Here is a 22,962-nt window from a genome sequence, read left to right on the forward strand (position 1 = left end):
CTTGCACACATGCCTGGCTTCAGATGTGCTTCCAGTGCTAGGTAAAGACCACTGTATACCTGATGATTAATTTTACCTGTATATACACCTCCTGAAAACGAGGTAACAACTGTAACTCTCTTCACTCACACTGCTGATGCCTATCTGCGTTGCATCAGCCAACACAAGCATGCAAAAATAATGCCTTATCTCTGCATAATGGCTCACATTTATTCATCCGTCTAACCAAAATTTACAAAGTGCTGTAACATGTCAGACATTATTCTAGGAACTTGAATGAATACTTACTAGGTGCCAGGCATAGTTCAGAGTACTTTATACATGTAGCCTGCTTAACTCACTCAACCTGATGAGGATGATGATGATGATTTTCTCCACTTGGCAGATGAGGAAACTGAGGCAAAGCAGTGTTAAGTAACTGGCCCAGCATCACACAACTACAAAAGTCAGTCACTTGCTCTCCCTCCATCTCACTGTCTGTCTCTGTGTCTGTCTCTCTCTCTCTCTTTATCCCACGTCTTAATACCACTTTCACACACTAGTTCTCATCTCTGATGGCCCTGAGTCCATCTTACCAGTTGCTGAGAAAGGAAGACCGTATGTCTTGGACTCTGAGTAAGCCCCCTTCAAACCCATGCGCCTCGGGAGCCGACGTTACAAGGCAGTCCGGCAACCGCTCCTCAGGGGCAGCGCCTGAAATCAATCTTTTCCCCAGCGCATCTCTCTTTAGGCCTTCACACGAGCACGCACTCACTGCCTGCTGCCGATGGCCTTTCTTCTTGCAAGCTGGGCTTCACCTTGACGTGCCTGCCAGTCCCCATCACAGCAGCTGCCTCGGAAGCTGAACAAGTCAGTAAATTCAGGAAAGCCGGCTGCTGCTCTTTGCCACTTTGTGGGCGTGCAACTGGGAGAAGTCTCAATAGGGACCGTGGTAAAATCCCTAGAACCTCAGCCCCACGCCCAGCCTCCTTCACTACCCACACCCTTCTCTTTCTCTACCCATTTCATTTCCTTGTTTTCTCTCAACTGCCCTTTCTTAATCCTTCGTTCAACCCTCTGCCAAGCTATAGCTTGAGAACTGTTGATCACTGGGAAGTTGTTGGAAAAGGCTTCCTAACCAGAGAGATGCTATCTCTCCCTCTCTCCACATCACACTGCAGACCAGCTCCTTCACAGCTGGTTTGAGCTTTTTCGTTCAACCTAGACTACTCCACAGTTAAGGCCTTGATCATCAGCTGGGCTGGCTGCCTGCACCCGTATCCCACGCCTATTCTACCTGGTTACAGAGGAAGTCCCCCTAATTCCCATACTCAACTAATAGTATGTTCCCCTCATATCTAGTATTGTAGAAAGTCTTCCAGATCTAGATTCCAGCTTATCAGAAACACAAGCTGAACAAGGCAACAGTCTTTAAAGCAATCCTGGGGCAAATGATTCAGCTCCTTCCACAAATCAATAGCTTGCAGAAAGAAAAGGAGGGGGACTTTTAAAAGTCATCTTTGCATATAACACCCAGTGTTATACACACCTAATGAATCATCGAACTTTACATCAAAAACCAGGGATGTACTGTATGGTGACTAACATAATATAATAAAAAAAATATTATTATAAAAAAAAGTCATCTTTGACACTGCAGGGGGAAAGCCACACATGGTCTGGGTATTAGATGATGCTGAGAACGGTGATTAATTTTGTTGCTTTGCTTCTAACACTTGAAACAACTTTTAACATGATTTTTATGTGGAAAAAAATAGAAGGTATTCTAGTCACAGGTGTGTGCTAACATTGACAGGTGAAAAGGAGGATGCCTGGATCTTGTGTTAACGCTGCAGGGAAGGGGAGGGACAGGAAAGGGAGGACGGAGGAAGAGAAGGGGAAGGAAAAGTTGGGCCTAGGGGGGATTACTGAAGCCAGACTGGCAGGATGGCAGTTGCTGAAGCTACACAACGCTACCTGTATGCATATCTGCAAAATAAAATTAAAAAAAAAAAAACCAATCTAAAGAGCAGGCTCTGGATAGGGCAGTTAATACTTAAACCAAAAGTCAAGAATAATGTTTGCAGTAGGCTTTTCATAGAAGTCAAAATAAGAATCAAAGAACTAAGTCAAAGAAACCACGTTTCCTAGTTGGCAATGCATCAGTGGTATCATTCCAATGACCCCTGTGGGTCTGTCCCCGCACCCAAGGAGAGGGAGTGACCAGACCTGCCCAAGAGTCAGACCTGCCTTCAGGAAACACACACTCTCACCCACCAGCCGGCTCTTCCACACCTAAAGCCACAGCTGGTCCCGACAACTAACTTTATTAGGAGGGAGCCCCGGGAGTCTCCAAAATAGCAACCACCTAAGGAACCTGGCATATTTATAGGCTACTGTACCTACTTTCACCATCAGCAACTGCAAAACAGAGCAGCTAAAATTAGCAAGAGGACTACGGTGTTCAGAATCTTTCCCAAATGCTTACCCAGGACTTTCTGTTTAACTTCACACCAAGAAGGGAGCCAGATACTCCTCACGCACATTCCTCGGAGCCTAATGCTTTAATTAATGCACACACAGCAAGAGTGGGGCTTGGTATCCCATTAGAGCCACACCTGCACAGATATTCACACTGTAAGACTCCAGGCGGAAAAAAAAGAAAGGCAGACACATCCCAGCCTGCCCCTAATACACAAGTGTATGACGTCTGTTCATTTCAACTTTTAACCTTAAACCATAAACCTTGGATCTAACCCAGTTCCTAACCAGATCCAAACCCCAAATCTCCAAAGCTAAAGGAACAGAATGCATTCCCCAAGCTACTTTTCATATTTCAAAAAGTGAGTTAGAAACATTACATTTGCCGCACCTAGGAAAATGGAGATTAGTGAAAATATAGTTCTCATGCTTGGGGGTAAAATTACATCACCTCAAAGTCAAACACTGGTTATCTCAAAACTGAGACCAATAATTATGCGCCAAGGATTTTTTAGAGGGGAAATCAAATGAATTGTCACTTAAGAAATGCAGTTTGTTTGCAATATAGAATTATCTCAAACATATTATCTTCAGAAGGAGAAATAAATCACAGAGTATTCAGCATTAAAATGTGTGAAAGCATGATCTCAGATTGCATAAGATCAGGAATAGATTTTTTGAAGAAAGAAAAGTGAGAGGTTTTATCTACTACAGATGGAATTTAATTTTAAAAATCAATTCAGAACACATTTATGTAGAAATGGCAATGCCCAAAACAAACACCGCAAATCTTTTTATAGATGAAAATGTTCATTAAGCATGCATATACAAAAACTAGATTTCACCTTGGTCTGTAGACCAATTTAATACCAGCAAGCACGTAGCCTAGAAATGCAAGACAGAGGCATTGGGAAACAAATTGCCGGGCCACCTGGCAATTCTGCAAACTTTAAGGACCCCCTTTTGTCATCCGCCTACACCATCCACACACCAAGGCACTGAACACCTGAAGCAAATGCCGGAACAACTGTTAGGGAAGCAGAATCGTGTAGAGGTCAAAAGCAGACTCGGGGGCCAGCCTGCCTGGTATGAATCCCAGCCCCGCCCCTCGCCGGCTGTGTGACTTCAGGCAAGGTTTCTGTGCATTCGTGAGCATGCAGCAAGAGCCTGGCCTTTCATAAGCAATCTTGGGTATCAGGACGACTGCTGGCGGGGGTGCTGTATGGCTCTGACTCTTGTCTCTTGCCCTCTCTCCCCTTCACCCCACGTTCCGATTGGGATCCATCCCCTTCTCTGGTTTAGCACACCTTCTTTCTTCTTTCAGGGCATTTCAGGCACATTACAAATCACAAATGCCACAGGCCTGGGACAAGGCCACCTGACCAAAAGGCTCCTGACCCCGAAGAGAAGAGAGAGTCTCATAAACTGGTTTCTCTGAAACCAACTGCCAGCAAAAATCCTGGTGCCTGGGAAAGTCATTCCCTCCACTGTCAAGGGGAAGGGAGATTTTACTATGAATCGCTTCTGTTCAAGTGACAGCTTAAAGCTGACTCCTCCAGGGCCACAACCAAAATCGTATGGTCAATTCAAGCTCATTTTGAACGTGAAAGGGACCCTATCAATGCCTGAGCCAAAGACTCACTCATATCCCACCCGCTAGACGGGTCTGCCCCACGACCCCCAAGACGCACACCGTACTACTGGTCACATTCAGGATTCTTTCTCAAAGACCACTAGATCACGGCCCCACAAAGCAGGAAAGGATTTTACAAATCATCTAGATCAAAGGTCACACACCCAACTACAACAGCTTCCCTGCCAAGTCATGAATCACAAAGGGACTCCAGCCGGCTGAGGACTGTGTGTCCTGTCTGAAGGGAGGGCTGCTACTCAGCTCCAGGCATCTACTATCATGGACCTGGAATTGCTACAGGGTCTGACTGTTTAAGAGAAGCTGGAAGTTCTGGGGCACCTGGGTGGCTCAATCAGTTAAGCATCCAACTCTTGGTTTCGGCTCAGGTCATGATCTCAGGACCATGAAATCGAGCTCCGCATCGGGTTCCACACTGGGCATGGAGCCCGCTCCCTCTGCCCCTCGCCCCTCATTGGCACTCACTCTTGCACTCGCTCTCTCTCTCAAAGAAAAAAAAAAAGAGAGGGAGAGAGAGCGAAGCTGGAAATTTAGATGTTTATGTGTGGGCCAAGCAAAATACACGTACAGGTCAAACATGGCCCAAATGCTGCCGGTATACCCATGTTGGGCAGACAAAGCAGGGGTTTCCACATGTAGGGTTCAGACCCCTAGAGGTCACAGAGCTACTGCACGACAGTCACTTAAGCCCAATGGTGAGGAGAGGGCAAGGGCCTAAGCAGTCATTGTTCATAGAATTAATAAATCATGTGCCTTGCTCATATAAGAACTATTTTTTCCTAATGTAAAAGGACATTCTAATATTAACAAAATCAAACTTTACTTACAAACATCAGTAAATTAGTAATTTTTCATCCATATTTTCTCAAATGAGAAAATTCCAAAAACACAACCACAGGCACGTAATATGCCAAGATTTTATTTACATTGGAGAGAGAGGCTTCATACCTGCCACATTCACAACCACCATCTGGATGAATTCTGCCATTTGACTGCTGGGATTGGAAGTTTACATGACTTGCCCACAGTCTCACAGCTCCTTACAGAGCCAGGAAGGGAAGCCAGAGTCCCCGAGACCCAATCCAGTCTCCTTCTCCTCCACCAAGGAAGGTGGGCTCTGACCCAAAAGTGGCCCGTGCAGTAGCATAGCATGGATGAAACCCCAGGGTAAATGTGATGAAAAGAAAATGTTGGACCAAGCTGTTTCACCAACACCTCTTCAAAGGCTCACAGGAGCTCAGAGGTAGAAACAGCCTGGATGACTCCCGTAAGCCAGCCCCACATCCAAACCATCCCTTCAACTGGGTCCCAGATGAGGGCCTTCCAGTCTGGGATGGATAAGGAACTCGGTATCTTGCCATGCTGGATAGCAATGCATCTTCCAGCCCCCACCCCTCTTTGATCTCCCAGCCTGGCCATTTGGAGTGTCTACTTCCCTCTCCACCCTCAACTCCTTCCTTCTTCCCACCTCCAAACACCGCCTCTAAATGCTCCCTCATACTCTCCCTTCTCCCAGTTGCTCCACTTCCCCAACTAGATGGCTTCATTATGAACAAGAGTTTATTCACTTTTGATTCCTGCTGTCAATCTAGTTAAGGATGACTGACTTCAGAGGGGAGCACAGAGGCCAAACTTGAGAAACAGATTTGCCCACCAAGTCAAGACAGAGCACTCTGAAGACAGAGCAGGTGGTGGGGGAAATGGGCATGCACTCCATTCAGTCCACAGGCAACAACACGAACCGGGCTGCCAAATGCAGCTGCGTAAGCTGTGCACTGCAGAATTTCAAGGGCACCACTCAAAAAGACCAGGTTGTGAACAGTGCCTTCTGGAGTTGTGCAACAGAGCCGCCCAGAGAGGGGTCAGTAGCCCATTCTGCAGGCCCACGGAAATGCAAGGCTGGCTATTAGGAGATGGAGTGCATCTTTCAGTTACTCTACCAATAAACAGTGACTGAATGGTCAACTGAGTTTCTCATACCTGGGTGGGTTGACAAACCCCCTAGCAGCTTACCAAAAATGAGGACTGCCCAGACCTCTCCAGAAATTCAGAATCCTCAGCTCTGGAGGTGGGAGCAGGGTGGAGAAGGGGGTAGAATAGGAATGTGTATGTTGCTTTTTAACAACCAGCCTCTTGAAAAATCTTAGCAAATAAAGTTGAGGCTTAGGAGAAGAAAGATATTGTAAGGGCCAAGATTGTTACCAAGGAGAAGATGTTTATATTTGTATAAGGCTTATTCCTTCCATCTCAGCTCTATTTTATGAAGAACAGTGTTCTGAAAACTGTTAATGATGACACTCACACATAATCCATAAAGCAACTGTCACTAGAAACACCAACCCTAGCTATTTCTTACCACAATTTTTAAGAGCACACAGACACCCTAGACTCCAAAATGAAATAGCTATTCAGACAGCTCGCTAAATTTATAGCCACCATGTGCCAAATCATAGGAAATCCACCTTCTAGCTGGTAAAGGCCCCTCCTACCTGCATATCAACATGGCAAACCCTGGGGCACATACCTTGTGTTCCTCCTTCATCACCTGTTCAATGAGTTCAGATTTCACTGGAGGTTTTGAATACTGGCCCGAGAGAAGGCCATGTCCTAACTTAGTCCTAGACAGGAGGGAGAAAGAAAAACAAAAAGGTCATTGTTGTTTCCCCATAGAGACATTAACATTACCTATGAATGCTTTTAGGTGGAACATTTTATCTCGATTATTCAAAAATAGCTTATTTATTTGATTTTTCTTGGTAACTGATGCCATTGTAAACTATCCTCAGTACTTCACAAATAACTACCAATATCTTTCTTCTTACAAAAGTAACACGTGCTCATTTTAGAACACTTTTATTACAGAAAATTTTTTTAAAAGGGAGAGAATTACCTTTCATTCTGCAACCCAGCAATAACCATTATGAACACTTACTGGATACTTTTCTAAAAAACTTTTAGATCCTTTTCAATCAGCACTTACATCTGTGTGTTGAAGTCCTGTGTTGGATCTAAAGGAGAGTAGTCAAATATTCTTGGAAGATTCCCTACATACCTAGGAAATGAGAAGGGAGAGTCAAAACATAAGAATTGAAAGAACAGAAACAAAATATGCTGCCATCCTAGCGAGACCTTCTTGCCTTTCTATCAAAGTGAACTCATCCACCTCAAGAAAACTTTTCCTGAGACCCTACCTCTGCAGCCACATTCATGGACCTCCCTAAAATGACTGTGCTTCCATCAGTGGGTCTCAACGCCGGCTGCAGGTTACAATCACCTATAGGGTTTCTCCAAAAAATTCCAAAGCCAGAGCCACCGCCAGATGTTCCGATGTCACTGCATGAGACTGAGGATTTGCAATCTTCTCAAAGTCCCCCAAATGATTATAACATGTAGCCAGAATCAAGAACCACCAGTTTATGCCATCACAATTCCCATCTCATAAACGAATGGTAAGGGGCGCCTGGGTGGCTCAGTTGGCTAAGCATTTGCTTTCGGTTCAGGTCGCGATCCCAGGACCTGAGATCGAGCCCTGCATCAGGCTCTCTGCTCAGTGGGCGCCTGCTTCTCCCTCTGCCTCTCCCTCTGCCTGCTGCTCCACCTGTTTGTGCTCTCTGTCTCTCTCTCACCATCAAAAAAAATAAATAAATAAATAAATAAATAAAATAAAAAAACAAATGGGAAGGAATTATGCCAATCATACCAAAATGAATAATGATGATAATAGCAGTGACAACTACCACTTTTTAAGGGCTCTCTGTATAATCCCGTAGGGTCTTCATGACAACCGTATGACGTGGTTAGGGTTACCCATCAGAGAGAGGACAAATCAGGATGCTTCCAAGGTTACCCAAGGAAGGAGTGATGAAGCCCAGAATGCACCCAGGCAGCCTGGCCCCAAAGCCCTGCTCTGAACACTCTGCCCTGTCTATGCTCCCTTGAGCAGGCCCCAGGCCCTCCTTCTGACAGTTCACCTTGACAGAGCAGCGCCAACTTCCACCACCCATCTCTAATCTCAAAGTACAATCATTCTTTTCACTTCTTCAGTTCATTTCCTATTTCATACCCTCGGCTTTGTGCTGTTCAACTTCCCATCTTCAGACTTTGACTCTCTGACGTGAAAGCTCTAGAGGGAAGAATCCAGAAGAAGATCCCTTTCCCTGGCACTTCATGCACCCTGCTCTGCCCACTTCTCTGACCTCATTCCCATCCCTCTCCCTAGCCCATAGCACCCCGGCCACGTGCCCTTTCTGCCAGGACATGCCAAGCTCACACCTGCTTCAAGGTCATGCCATCTGCCATCTCTTTCCCGGAATGTTCTCTCCACAGACCTTTGCACCATCTCAGGTCTGTTTAAAAGGCACCTCCCCACCTCTCCTAATTCCCCATCACCTGACCCTGGCTGACTTTCTTCTTGGCATGCATCAGTATTGGCAATTTTATAATTTATCTCCTTGTTTATTATCTCTCTAGAGATTATATACTGGAGTATAATCTCCACGAAGGCAGATAGGTTTTCTGGATTACTGCATCTCCAGCACTAGAATAACATCTGCCATGTAAAAGGCACTCAAAAAATATTTGTTGAATGAATACATTCATATCATTTAATCATATAATCAATTTCCATACTTGACTTCCTATAAACCAACAGAAAAGGCATTACTGCAACAAAGCCCTAGCAGAGAACCACGACACACTAGTAATTAGCAATGACCTCTAATCAGACTCCTCAACTCCTGGGCACCTGCTGTCTACAAACTCAGAATTTTTACCCCAGATTATGTACCTATGTCAAAATTAACAGAGCCCACCTCTCTGGGACAGTCCCTTTCTTTTTCTTTTTATTTTATAAGATTTTACTTATTTGAGAGAGAGAGAGGGCTCCAGTGAGAGCATGCACAAGCAGGGGGAGGGGCAGAGGGAAAAGCAGGCTCGCCACTGAGCAGGGAGCCCAACACGGGGCTTGATTCCAGGACCCAGGATCATGACCTGAGCCAAAGGCAGACACTTAACTGACTAAGCTACCCAGGCACCCCAGGACAACCCCTTTCCGATGGCTTTTGGATATGTCACTAAGGCAACAAATCCATCTAGAAATTTTCAATGAACCAAGAGCCAAATAAGAAGAGATCAACCAAACTTTGTAACCAAACTGTGCACAGCCACAGACTGCACTGAGGACTTGTTAATATACAACATGATGGACTCATTACCTCTCTTACAAGCCGGACTTTATCATATTTTGAAAGCTGACCAGATAAGAAAACCTCACTGGGAAAGATGAACATTAGGGAAAAGGCTTATGCTTTCAGGCAAGATTGGTGGAGGAAAATGAAAAATAAAGGTGGTAAATCTTTGATGTGAGAAAAGTTTGTTTTGCTAGTAATTTCTATTACTTTCCTAATTGACGAGGAATATCCTTCATTACAACAAAGTTAAATTAAAACGCAGAAGTAATGCTAGATACTTTTTAAAATACATATTGTAACTTCAGCTTGCAGTCTAGTAGTTCTCGAAAAAGTAGAGTTTTGCTATCTGCCATAATATCTTAGCTCTCATTCAATTTATCCAACAGTTTATTTCAATCTGATTCGCATCGGAATTATTCTGAAATGTAAACCGGGTTCAAGTGGCAAGCAGGGTATCACAGAGTCAGGCTGACATTTCCGAATTACACTCTGATTGTGCGTTAAGACATTTAATCTCTCCGTGAGTCACTCTTTCTACTTACAAAATGGAGATATTGCTCCTGGACCCAACTCCACTGAGAGCCAGTCCCGCTGGGGAGAAAGGAGTTTGAAGAGCAAGTATTTCAATCAAGTGATGTTTGGTAAAAGAACGAACAGACTGAGGACAAGTATTATGAGTAGGTTGCTCGTGTTCTAATATACACAGTAAATGTTTAGAAAATAGAATGTTAAATGTTCAGAATATTAAATGTACAATTCTGAGACTTTTGAAACAACACTGAGGGGAGATATTTGAATCTTAAATCCAAAACACAGACATGGGGTACATTTTTTCATTAGAGAAAAAAATTCAGAAAGGTGACTCTTCATCAAACTTTGGAGGGTAGACCCCATTTTCAAAACCTATAGACTGTAAGGTACTGAAACTGTTGTTGGGTTTTGTAACCAAAGAACACAAATTCCCTCCATTCTAGTTTAAAAGAAATAATAATTATACAACATCTACCACAAGGACTTTCCTTCAATATTTTTTTTAAAAATCAGGGACCATGAGACATGTAAGATGAAGTTACACCGTTCCCCAGTCAAATAATAATACAAGTATGAGAGACGGGCAAAAATTTATAAAAATAATACGATGCGTCAGGCACCTGGGAGGCTCAGTGCATTAAGCATCTGCCTTCGGCTCAGGTCCTGATCCCAGGGTCCTGGGATCGAGCCCCGTGCTGGGCTCCCTGCTCAATGGGGAGTCTGCTTCCTCCTCTCTATCTGCTGCTCCCCCCAACTTGTGCTCCCCCTCAAATAAATAAAATTTAAAAAAATATATATGATGTGTGAGGCATACCTTTGAAAAAGTGTTCCCATCTCAGAGCTTCGAACTTGCTCTTCCTCTGTCCAAAACCCTCTGTCCCCACTGCTGCCTATCAGTCAAGGTGTGTGTCCCTTCGTGTGCCCTTTCTTCAAAGAGATCCTCCCTGACCATCTCTTCCCCTTTGCCTTCATGCAACTTACCATGTTTATAACCATGCAGTTGTACTTCTGATCATTTATTCACTGTCTGTTTCCCCAAGTGGGGCCAGGCACCACATTCTTTTGTTCAGCACTGACCCCCCCAGCACCCTGCTGAGCAGAGCAGAACCCACTCTTCATTGGCTGGATGAGGAAATGAAAACTAGACATGCAAACTGACCATAAATTACCAAAGCCGGGAAACAGCAAAAAGAATAAGTCTTCAAATACCAAGAAAGAAAAAAAAAAGGGTATTTGATATACTTTTTATTAACTACCATGAAAGCCATTAGCATTTCAACTTCATGTGGGTAAAAAATTGCCCTGGGCTATTCCTAGCGTGCTGTCTTCCCCTCCGTCTGTGAGTACGTGCGTTTCCTCTTCCATACTTCAACCACGGTGGAAACCAACCCACTCTGGAATACACTAGAGATAATTTTCTAAATTTTCTAAACTTTAGGCAGTGGCTGCCCATGACTGTACCAGCCTCGGTCCCCGTCTGTGCAGCCTCCCTTCTAAGCCCAGCCCCGGGAAGAGAAGGGCCACAGACACAGTCGCTCTGCCCTCCGTGTGGGAGGAAGAAGGCAGCCTCTAAACACATGCTTACGAAACATCTTCCATCAGTGCCTCCCAATTATCTGTGGCAAAGGGCCAGCGTTTTTGTTTATTTCAACTCATATAGATGACTCCTTTAAGATATATAATAAAAGTAAATTATTAGAAAAATGAAATGCCACTTATAAAGCCTGACAATTTCAGGGGCACCTGGGTGGCTCGATCATTGGGCATCTGCCTTTGGCCCAGGGAGTGATCCTGGGGTCCTGGGATCAAACCCCACATCGGGCTCCCTGCTCCACTGGGAGCCTGCTTCTTCCTCTCCCACTCCCCCTGCTTGTGTTCCCTCTCTCGCTGGCTGTCTCTCTCTGTCAAATAAATAAATAAAATCTTAAAAAATAAATTAATTAATTAAATTAAATTAAATAAAGCCTGACAATGTTGACTTGCTACAAAAATTCCTACATGCTCTCTCTCCATTTCCATAGTTATCACAGATCCATACCGAGCAGTCCAAGGACCAGCGCCAGTCTATGAACCACATTTCGAGTAGCGAATAACACAAAGCTTAAATCCTCTAAGAAACTCCACTCACCAGGAGGGCAACACTGACCAAACCGATCACTGAATCTCTCCTAGCGCATCTACAGAAGGAATGTGGCAGGCATGCTGTGAAGATGGATGATTAATATTTTCTTGGCATAGAGGGTGATTGAAGGTCTAAAAACGGAAGCCATTATTAATACGAGAAACCCCGGTAAGTTTCTCAGTTACAAAGCTCTCCTCATCTCACCTGATTCCCATAACACTGGACAAGTGTTCTCACCCAGCTTCAGTGCACGAAGTCACACCATGAGGCTGTGGTGACATGTCCAGCAGCTGATGAAGACGGGCTTCCCCCACACACACCAGGCTGGACGAAGGGCATCGCTGTGTGCCCAGGTCCGCGGGGGGACACTTACGCTCTCTGGAATTCTGGGATGCTGAAGATGGCCTGCATGACGGAACTCAGGTAGCAGCTGTTGCCCAGATTCTTGAGCCCCGTGTACCCGGGGCCATACATGGGTTTCAGCTTCATCCCTGTCTCCTGGATCACTTCCCACTCGCTGACCCGAGGCTTGATGTCATTGTCCCGAAGCCCGTTCTCTGTCTGGGACAAAGTCATTGAAGGAAACCAACTTTTAGTTGTAATTATCAGCCAAAGCTCACGTCCCAAGAGTTATTTCTAAGAACAGTTGATGTTTCAGCCTCTTTGTTCCCCCACACTAAGCAGAAAAATCACCTAATTAAAAAGACTGACATGGTGATGCTGCACAAAAATGTCCATGTATTTAATGCCACAGAACCGCACACTTTAAAGTAGTTAAAATGGTAAATTTTACGTTATGTATGTCTTTCCACAGTAAAAACACACACATGCACTTAAAAGATTTAAAAATGAAAGAGATGGGGCGCCTGGGTGGCACAGCGGTTAAGCGCCTGCCTTCGGCTCAGGGCGTGATCCCGGCGTTATGGGATCGAGCCCCACATCAGGCTCCTCCGCTATGAGCCTGCTTCTTCCTCTCCCACTCCCCCTGCTTGTGTTCCCTCTCTCGCTGGCTGTCTCTATCTCTGTCGAATAAATAAATAAAATCTTTAAAAAAAATTAAAAAAAATAAAAATGAAAGAGAAGGAGACCGAGAGGAAAGGAGATAGGAGGAAGAAAGACAGACAGGAATGGAGAAAGAAGCTAGTAGAGTAATTTCAAGGGAAAATACAATGCAATCCAGCAAACAGAAAGGCAAGGCCGCTGGAGAGGAAAGTGAAGGAAAATCATGGGCCTTGGAAGTGTCTTGAAATAGGAGGGAGGTTTAAAGAAGAGCAGACAACCTAAAGGGTGACATGAGTAAGGACGAGGAGACAGAGGGGAGGAGAGCCTGGGGAGAGGGAGACAGGCGGGGAGGGAAGGGCCCAAGCAAAGCACACACTGAAGCAGCTCCTGGCAGGGGCAGACATTACATAGTCATGCTAACAGCTTGAAAACACAATATTAAATGAAGCAAAGCTTTTCCCATCAACAACAATATGTTGGCTTATTCTTTCCACCCCCAAGCTCTGCTTCCCTTCCTGAAATTAATTAAAGCGATGTCGGTCACAGATAATTTTAAAGGTCATCTTCCCGTACCTTCTCGCTTCAGTGAACAAGGAGTGATTCATGCAACTCTCCATCAAAGGAGAGAAATTTTACAAGTAAACTCCAACTGAAACAAATAGTACTTGACGAGATGTCATTTTTATTATAACATTAAAAAAAAATTTTAAGCTGGTAACCAAAAGAAAATGCTAATTAACTAAATTCAAGAAGTAAATGCAAACATTAAAACCTAAAACCTATAAAAGTAAGATTCCTGTTACAGCAATTACATATTAAAGGAACCAAAGGGTTCCCTCCCTGCAAGATAGGAATACAAACAAAGCGGACCTTCTTACCCCATGCATATGAAGCATATCAATTCCAAAATGTGCTAAGTGCTTGGCCAAATGAGGATCCAAAACCGGTTCTTCTTCTTGAAAAGAATAAACATCTACAGGGTGAAGAGAAAATAAGGAATGAGATCTTTAATCAAGTTGTTCAATATTCAACATACATCTATTGAGCTCCCACTAGGTGCCGGGCTTGGGATACCTCGAGGAAGAAAGCCAACAGAACCCTCTTATGAGTTATACTCAACTGGAGAGAAGACAGATGATAAACAACAAACATAATTAACAGGTCTATTTTGTAATTATACCCATATATCATTTTTTTGACATTTCAGAAAGTTAATTTTTAAAAAGGTTTTTTGAGACCAAAAAAAAAAATTGAAAAAGCAGTGTCTAACGTTAAAATCACTGAAATTAGACAACTGTGAATGCCCAACAATTGATTTTCTAACCAAAACCGTACTGGCATAACAACAGTGCAGGAGGAGGGAAGGGTGAGGGAGGAGAGAGTGGCACCACCGACCGTGGCAAGGGGAGCCTTCGAGGGAAGAGCGGGGACACACAGGCCCTCGGGAATAGCTGAATGCCTGGAGTGAGGTGTCAGGTCCAAGACAAAACAAAATTCTGCCTGTGGAATCCTCTCAGACAGCCCAGCTCACCAACTTCCACCTCCCACCTGCCCCTTCTTCCCTTCTTTCCAACTTTAGTGTCCACACCCCACAGAGCTGGTGAGGGGCTTAGTGAGGACGGTTCAGTACTTCCCAAATGTGTCTACCTCATAGCAAGCAGCAAATGAGGATGCACCTGGTCCAGTAGGGTAACTCAGGAGGTTCCAACCGCCCCAGGCCTGGCTCACTGGTGCCAGAGCCTGTGGGATTGGCATCTTGGCCTTCTTGGCAAATCCCCAAAAAAACTATTGAAACCACTGCCTTGTGTGTCCTCATACACAATGCAATGTGGGAGAGGGGACCGATATCTTCAGGTCCATTTTGCACATGAGGAAAAGAGGCTCATAAGGTTAAATCATTTGCCTCAAACCCCACAGGTGGCCCAGAACCCAGGTATCCTGACGTCTCCCCCAGTCCTTTTTCCTCTACACTCAACTATCTCCTTAGATCTATCGGGAGATTCGGAGACTTGGTGAAGCACCATCCCGAGCCCTTAACAGGAAGGGAGAGTCAAAAACCACAATTTCTTCACTCTTAAATTGGAAAAACAAAATCTATTACAAGGAAAATAGATATCAAAACAGAAGGAGCTCCTGGGGGGCTCAGTCAGTTCAACGTCCTACTCTTGGTTTCAGCTCAGGTCACGATCTTGAGTCGTGGGATTGGGCCCCACATTGGGCTCCAAGCTGGGTGTGGAGTCTGCTTGAGATTCTCTCTTCCTCTGTGCCTCCCACTCATGTTCTCTCTCTCTCTCTCTAAAATAAGTAAATAAGGGTTCCTGGGTGGTTCAGTCAGTTAAATGTCTGCCTTTGGCTCAGGTCATTATCCTGGGGTCCCTGGATCGAGTCCTGCATTGGGCTCCCTGCTCAGCTGGGAGTCTGCTTCTCCCTCTTCCTCTGCCCCTTCCCCTGCTCTGTGTCTTTCTCTCTCTCTCTCTCTCTCTCTCCCAAAGAAATAAATAAAATCTTTTAAAATATAAAGTAAATTGAATTAAATAAGTAAATAAATTTAAAAAAAAAAGATAGCATTCTTTAGGACAGCAAAAGATAGACCGTCCAAGGATTTTTCTCCTCTTTGGAACATCACACACACACACACACACACGCACACAAGCTATGGTGACTTTCTGACCCAAACCCAAATATGTGGAGACTCCCTGCCACCAAAGGAAGTCAGTCTTTCTATTATTAATAGATTAGATGTTGTGTAGCTTTCTCTGTTATCCCTCTTCCTCTTGGGGCTCATTTTAACTTGTAGATAGACAGCCTGCATTTATAGCCTTTCTTTAGAACAATTCGGTGTTCTCAAAAGAAAAAACAAAAGACAAAATCCCCAGCCCAACCAAGAAAAACTTCCCCAAAAGTTTAAATGCTAAAACCATCAACAAAAATGTTTAATAACTTGAAACAAATACATAAATAATATTTTTTAATCTATGGCAAGTGACAAGAAAAATACCACTCAAATACTGGCTGAAGGTGTAAATGACATTCCCTAGGCACTTTAACGTTGGTTATTATTAACCAGTGAAATAGTTTTGAAGACTTAAGACTTGAAGCCTCTAATTATTTGAGCTTTATTAGAAAATAACAAAGTTGCCAGAACCGAGCAGTTGGCATTGGCATAGGATTTTGAAGTAAGTGAAAATCACACTTATTTCAAGCACTGTATAATTCTTCATTTGTTAGGCTCATGCCCTATTGAGAAATTAATGTTTCCTCCTTCTAGTCATTAATGGTCAGACACGACAGTTTTTTTTTTTTACCCCAATGACAAAAACAGTTTAGTGAGTAACATACAAGAAATCTAAAAATGAACTGTGATCCTTGAATTTGGCAATCATGAAGAATTTATAAATGACATGTAGTCATAGAAAAAACATTTGAAGTGGACTCAGGAAAGAGTACCCTAAGATGCTTCTGAGCTAGTACAGATGGCAATTTCACAGCTGCTGTGAGCATCTCCAGAAGCTTCTCCTGCAACAACCAAGGCACTGAGGCTTCTTCTTAGGTAACCTAGTTTCACGACAGAAGAACAAAACACGCTCTCTTGTCTCTGTCCCTCCTCACTCCCTTCCCACCAGAACCTCACCCTCGCTTTGCCAACTCAACGTCTCCTCCCACAGAGGAAAGCTCTTTTTATTTGTTTGTGTGTATGGTGATCTGTTTCTTGGTTTGTTTGTGGCTGTACTCATGGAGACCCAGAATGGAATCTGATATGGGGACATTTTTGCTACCCACACCACCACAATGGCCTCGCCTAGGCAGTCCAGCCTTCTCGGAAGAACCGATTCTAAGTTGCGACCCCAAGGTAAGTAGGAGTTTCTCACCAAACAGGTATATCCTTATTGGGGAGAAGGAAACCGGGATGATCAGATCACATAACCATTAAATAGCTGAGTCCACAACCTGCTTGGATTCCATATTCACTAAGCAAGACTCTAAATATAAGTCAGCTCCCCACAGGGAAGGAATGTACTGGTCAAGCCAACATAAACATCCCACTTACAGGCTGTTGTGGTTCTCACCATAAACTAAAAAATAAACACTTTCTCCTTTGTGAGTTGAATTAGCCTCGGCGAGCCTAGCAAATATGGAAGTGGGACCGTTGGTAGTGTACCTTCACCAGAAGGTGGCCGCCAGCCCCTAGACAGAGGGCACCCCACATGCCTAGGCCTCAATGTCCACACGGCTCATCGTCAGACATTAAGGGAAACTTAAGCATGTTTTCATTAACTTATTTGGCTTTAAAATAAACGAGTTACAGCTAGCCATCCATTAAACAGACTTAAAAGAAACTAACATAAAATTGATGCAGCCCATAAACTGATACGATAATTAGACTGAAAATAATCATTTGTGTTAAAACCAACTCTGCACAAGACAAGCAGATATCAAATCCTGATCTTTCTTCAAAAAGTCAGCATTATTTCAGGTGAATGAATTCAAGAGCTCTCCTCTCAGGCTATGTGATCTACGTTGCTCTTTGTTTTATGCCTTCTATGATCGAAACAGGAATATTTACTCAAATACTCTCAATTATATAAGGAAAAGTTCTCCCTCCTCTACAAACAAACAAAACAAAAGAACACTTAACTATGGCAGATAATGAATTAATATTCTTAGCAGCTAGAGAGGTTTTTAAATTTATTTTTAAAGAGTTTTTTCAAGTCAATAAGGAACACCTACACATGTGCCTACTAGAAAATCAACCTAAGAAATTCATAAATAGAACTACACATAGCCAAAAATACTATGAAAAATGTTCAGCCTCACTAGGAAAGCAAACGAAAACAAGATACCAGATTAGCAAAGGTTTTTAAAAACAGCAAATACCCGAAGTTGTCAAAGATTTGCTGAAATGGGTATTCTCATACACTGTTAATGGAAATGTAAATTACTGTAACTGTTTAAAAGAGAAATTTGGCAACTAAAAATTTAAAACGTTCAACCCTTTGTTCATAAGAATTTATCCTAAATATATCATCAGACAAACATCCAAAGATTTCCATATATACAAGGATGCTCATCAGAATAGCAAAAAAATTATAACAACTAACAGGGTGAATAGTGAAATGATTTATGGAACTATCGTGGGATACTGAAGAGTATTTAATAACATGGAATATATATATGTGTGTGTGTATATAAATATAATATATATATATATTTAATGTTAAACAGAGGAAAACAAGGAATAGAACTTTATACAGTATGATTCCATTTTTGTAAAAATGTGGGACAGGGGCAGGTTGGGTAGGGGGGTTGTATAAGAATTATCAAGGCCTTAAAACAGAAAGCAAAACTGAAAGGAAATACCCAAATTGTCAGAAGTGATTTGCCAAATGATATTACTACTGATTTTTATTTACTTCTCTAAATTTTTCAGTTTTCTAAATATGTTACACTGACTATCTGCTCCTTGTATAATCAAAGGGCAAATATAAGGGGCGCCTGGGTGGCACAGCGGTTAAGCATCTGCCTTTGGCTCAGGGCGTGATCCCGGCGTTATGGGATCGAGCCCCACATCAGGCTCCTGTGCTGTGAGCCTGCTTCTTCCTCTCCCACTCCCCCTGCTTGTGTTCCCTCTCTCTCTGGCTGTCTCTATCTCTGTCAAATAAATAAATAAAACCTTTAAAAAAAAAAAAAAGGGCAAATATAAAATATAAAATGTTTCTTCCTCAAGTTGAAAGGAAAAAAATTTTAGATGAAAAAAAGAAAAAAGTCTAAATCATAGTTTGAATATAAGTTTCATGCTAGAAAAAAGGCTTCTGGAAAATTAAAGACATGTAGAGAACAGAATTAACCCTTGCCTTTATTATTAGCATACATTTAAATAGAATCTAATTATTTAAATACTTACATACCAGTCGGTTTATTTAATGAAAGTATTTGCACCTACCACGTGTAAGATTTTATATGGAACCCAAAGATGAGTAAGACATAGCTCTGCCTTCAAACAACTGAAATTTTAGAACCAAGCCATGTATACAAATAACTGTAGTCTTAGGTTGTTCTGGGAACTGGACTTCTAATAACTGGTCTTATCAAAGCACTATAAAAAACAACATAGAAAGGAAACACATTTAGGGCACCTGGGTGGCACAGTCAGTTAGGCGTCTGACTCTTGGTTTCCACTCAGGTTGTGATCTCAGGGTCATGAGATTAAGCCCTGCATCTGGCTCCTTACTCAGCATGGAATCTGCTTGGGATTCTCTCTCCTTCTCCCTCTGCCTCCATCACCCCCACCCCCACACTCACTATTGTGTGCACTCTCGTGCTCTCTCTTTAAATGAATAAATCTAAAAAAAAAAAAAAGAAGAAGACACATTCAAATTATTCTCCCCTTACAATTTTACCCCCTAGAATTTCTATATTACAAGCCCTTCCCTCTGTAGCCTTATGAAGGTTGCCTTGTACAGCAGTCATTCAACAGAGCAAAGACCTGTAAGCGACTTGCTATAACCCTCAATCCAACTGCATGTCCCTAATTTCCTCTTCAGATCCTGGAATTCATAGGATTCAGCCTTGCTTGTGTAGAGGTTTACCTAGCAGGGGGGTGAGGGGATGTCTGGCATTTTTGTAGCTACTCATCTCTAATGAGTTAAAAATCAGTCCACTAACTTTAGAAGCAGGAAGATTATCCAAAATGTGAATCAAGAGAATCTTTACATGACCAAACTGTCAGCCCTCACTTATAAAACAAATGAAAAACAAAACCATTTCGATGCAAAAGGCCTGGTAGACAAGAAGGGTGCCATAGTTAGAGAAAACATCCTAGCCAATTAACTCTGAAGCAGCCTAATTCAGTCCTAGAAAGAGAACAGAAGAAAAGACAAATGTCTTTGTATTTCTCCTAAAAAACCATCTGACCTTAAAGGAAAGAAGAAATAGAGACTAAAACTTGGAAAGATGAAGAAGACCTAGGTGCTGGTCCAGATCTATGCTTACTTAGTAAGCGTTTTCAATGACGTTTAGATGATGGATTCTTTTTTTTTTTCTAAAGATTTTATTTATTTATGTGACAGAGACAGCCAGCGAGAGAGGGAACACAAGCAGGGGGAGTGGGAGAGGAAGAAGCAGGCTCCCGGCGGAGGAGCCTGATGTGGGACTCAATCACGGAATGCCGGGATCACGCCTTGAGCCGAAGGCAGACGCCCAATGACTGAGCCACCCAGGCACCCCTAAATGATGGATTCTTATAGCCCCTGCTCAGCATTTATGCTTGTTATTGACCCCGATATATTATTTCCCTTCTCCATCACAAAATGGTAGATGGAATGAACTGCACAAACATGCCCAAAACTAACTTTTGAGAGCATACGGTGGGAGAACGTAAAGAAAGAGAACCAATTCTGAAGCTGACATACAAGTAGGAACCAAGTCTAATCCTCAGCCGCCAGCTGATGTCAGCGACTCTGACACACAGCATCTTTTCATATCCCTCTCCTTCATGACTCCATTTGTTTCTAAAATGACCCTAACCTCCACAGTGAATTCTAGGGATTCCCTCTACTGTTCTAAGGGTGGACTTGATTCTCCCTGTTCCCTTCACAAGTCCTGGTTCCTACCCCGTCCTCTTAGCCAAGAGATATACACAAAGACAGTAATAACAGGTAACAGTAGCCACTGCCTTTTCTTACGGCCTTACCGTATGCTCTGGGCTAAATACTTTATGCGCATTAACAGACCTGTGAGGGAGCTACCACGAGCATCCTCAAAACGCGGCACCTGAAGCTGAGAAGGATTTGAAGACTTGCCAGTAAGAGGCAGAATCAGGATTCAAACCTGAGCTGTGCCCAGCCTAGGAAGGAAGGCAGCAGTTCAGTTAAGAGGCACCACTGCAAGCTCGCGAAGTCGGGAACGGCACACTCACCTGCCCCATCAGGGGTGATGGTTCCCAGCTTCACGGCTAGAGGGTAGCCCATGTCTCTGTAATGCTCCAGTGCGTGCCCGTTGCCTCCAGAGCTGTCAAAGAACCACTTCCCACACAGCACGGAGCCATCGGTCAGATTCAACCAGAGGTTTTCCCGCAGGTCACACCTGGCACACTTCCAACCACTGAAAAGTCAGTGAGAGCAGTTAGTATCGCTGGAATGCGAGGCAGAGCTAGAAAATTCACATCCAAGACAAACCAACTATCTCAAGCTGGGGGCCACAGGAAACGGTGAGTGGAACAATGGAAACCAATGCTTCCTTCCCCCACTTCTCCCTTCAGAATATTAACGTCACCCGTCCCAGAGCAGCAGGACCAATCAGTACCCTGCCTGCCTTTGCAACGGCTCTTTTACTTTAGAAAACTGACACGGGGCGCCTGGGTGGCTCAGTTGGTTAGGCGTCTGCCTTCAGCTCAGGTCATGATCTCAGGGTCCTAAAGATCAGAGCTCCCTGTCGGGCTCCCTGCTCAGCGGGGAGCCTGCTTCTCCCTCTGCCTCTCTCTCACTCTCTCTCAAATAAATAATCTTTAAAAAAAAAAAATGAAAACTGACACAGAAGTCAGAAGTGGAAGTCACTTCCTTCAAATTCCTACGTGAGGGACAATGGAGCTCAAATAAATCTAAAACACGAAGGGAGGTGGCTCTGTGGCGCAACGGATAGCGCACTGGACTTCTAAAACATGAAGGGAAGGATCCCATGTGCATAAACATGTAAAGTTCTAAAGCATTAACCACACCTAGTAAAACTAGTTTAAACAAAATTCTACTAAGCAGCAGATCTGAATGAAGTGAAAAGAATGTCAACTTCACAGAAGGTTAAATGTCAGGTACGTGCCGAGTACTTTATGGAAGTTTGATCATCTAATTCTGTTGAATACCCTTCAGAATCAGTATTCCCAGCCCCATTGTCAAAGGGAGAAACTGAGGCCCAGAAGTAGCCTGCCTTCCTGTACACAGAATGGGAAGGCAGCACAGGCAGGGCTCAACAAGACTAGAGTACCCACCTCTGTCCACACAACAGACCTAACAGGAGATGCTAATGTGGCCCAAAGGGCTTTCCAGACACAAAGGTGACAACCAAAGACTGGTAAAAGTTGGGTTCCCCTAGAAGCAGACTCTGAAACAAAGGCCTGAATGTAAAAGGCTTCTTTAGGAGGTTATCCCAGGAAGCACTGGAGGGAAAGAAGACTGGAAAGGGCAGGAACCCAGTTCAGGTATGTCAACAAGCAGATGACCACCATGGGCAACTGGGGCTCAGTCCAGCTGGGGAGCTCCAGAAGACTATCCACTCAAGGGGTCAGGGTCCAGGGTATTTATACAGTCACTGGTTGAGGGCTGTTACCGGAGGACAGAAGGGAGCATTAAGTCCATGGCATTTCTCACTGTCCCACACACAGGCCTACCTGGCCTCAGCAGGCAGAGAAAGCCCTCAAACAAAGAGCTGCGGGTGCTTGCCACTGAGAGCCGACGGGTGGGGATGAGCTCAGGGGTATGGGCTGGCCACGCTCAGCCTCTACAAAGGTACAGATACTTTCAGAAAGAATCTTGAGCTTAGCTTTAATCAGAGGCATCTGGTAAAAATATATAACTGCTAATTCAGAGAAGGGTTAGAAACTTAAATATTCCTTTGGCCAGTTTTAAGGGGTAATGTTCCATTTTGCTATCTGACACTCACTTTGGAGGAATCCTGACTCCATTGTCCAACTGGGTAAGGTTATTGGCGTATTTGGATACTGGCAATTCATTTTCCCATGTGTCTGGGTCCTGCTTTCTATATGGAGATTTTGAGCTGAGAACCGCATCACAAGCAATTGTTACCTGTAAGACAAACCCAGATGTCATATGTAAAAACAGTTTGAGAGAACAGCAACTTCTAGAAAAAAAGTTTAAAAGTTTATTAATAAATATAGCCTGATCCAAGAAAATTCAGACAGCAGTGATCATACGAGCAAGACCCTAGCTATTTGATTCCAGCACTTTCTCCATGAATCTGACTAGGTTTTGTCCCTAACCTGGAGTGTGCAGTATTGA

General features: G+C 43.6%; 1 protein-coding gene across 1 annotated transcript in view; it reads right to left on the reverse strand.

Moving 5' to 3' along the window:
- USP13 (ubiquitin specific peptidase 13) overlaps window positions 1-22,962 on the reverse strand; it is a 109,393-nt gene that overhangs the window by 42,101 nt on the left and 44,330 nt on the right. The window contains exons 5-10 of the mRNA XM_002912458.4: window positions 22,607-22,749; window positions 20,871-21,055; window positions 13,834-13,928; window positions 12,327-12,514; window positions 7,092-7,163; window positions 6,636-6,729 (exon numbers count right to left, since the gene is read on the reverse strand). Of these exons, the coding sequence (XP_002912504.4) occupies window positions 6,636-6,729; window positions 7,092-7,163; window positions 12,327-12,514; window positions 13,834-13,928; window positions 20,871-21,055; window positions 22,607-22,749 (777 nt within the window). The remainder of the gene's footprint in view (window positions 1-6,635; window positions 6,730-7,091; window positions 7,164-12,326; window positions 12,515-13,833; window positions 13,929-20,870; window positions 21,056-22,606; window positions 22,750-22,962) is intronic.

The sequence above is a fragment of the Ailuropoda melanoleuca genome, chromosome 1 (assembly GCF_002007445.2).
Source record: "Ailuropoda melanoleuca isolate Jingjing chromosome 1, ASM200744v2, whole genome shotgun sequence".
Lineage (NCBI taxonomy): Eukaryota > Metazoa > Chordata > Mammalia > Carnivora > Ursidae > Ailuropoda > Ailuropoda melanoleuca.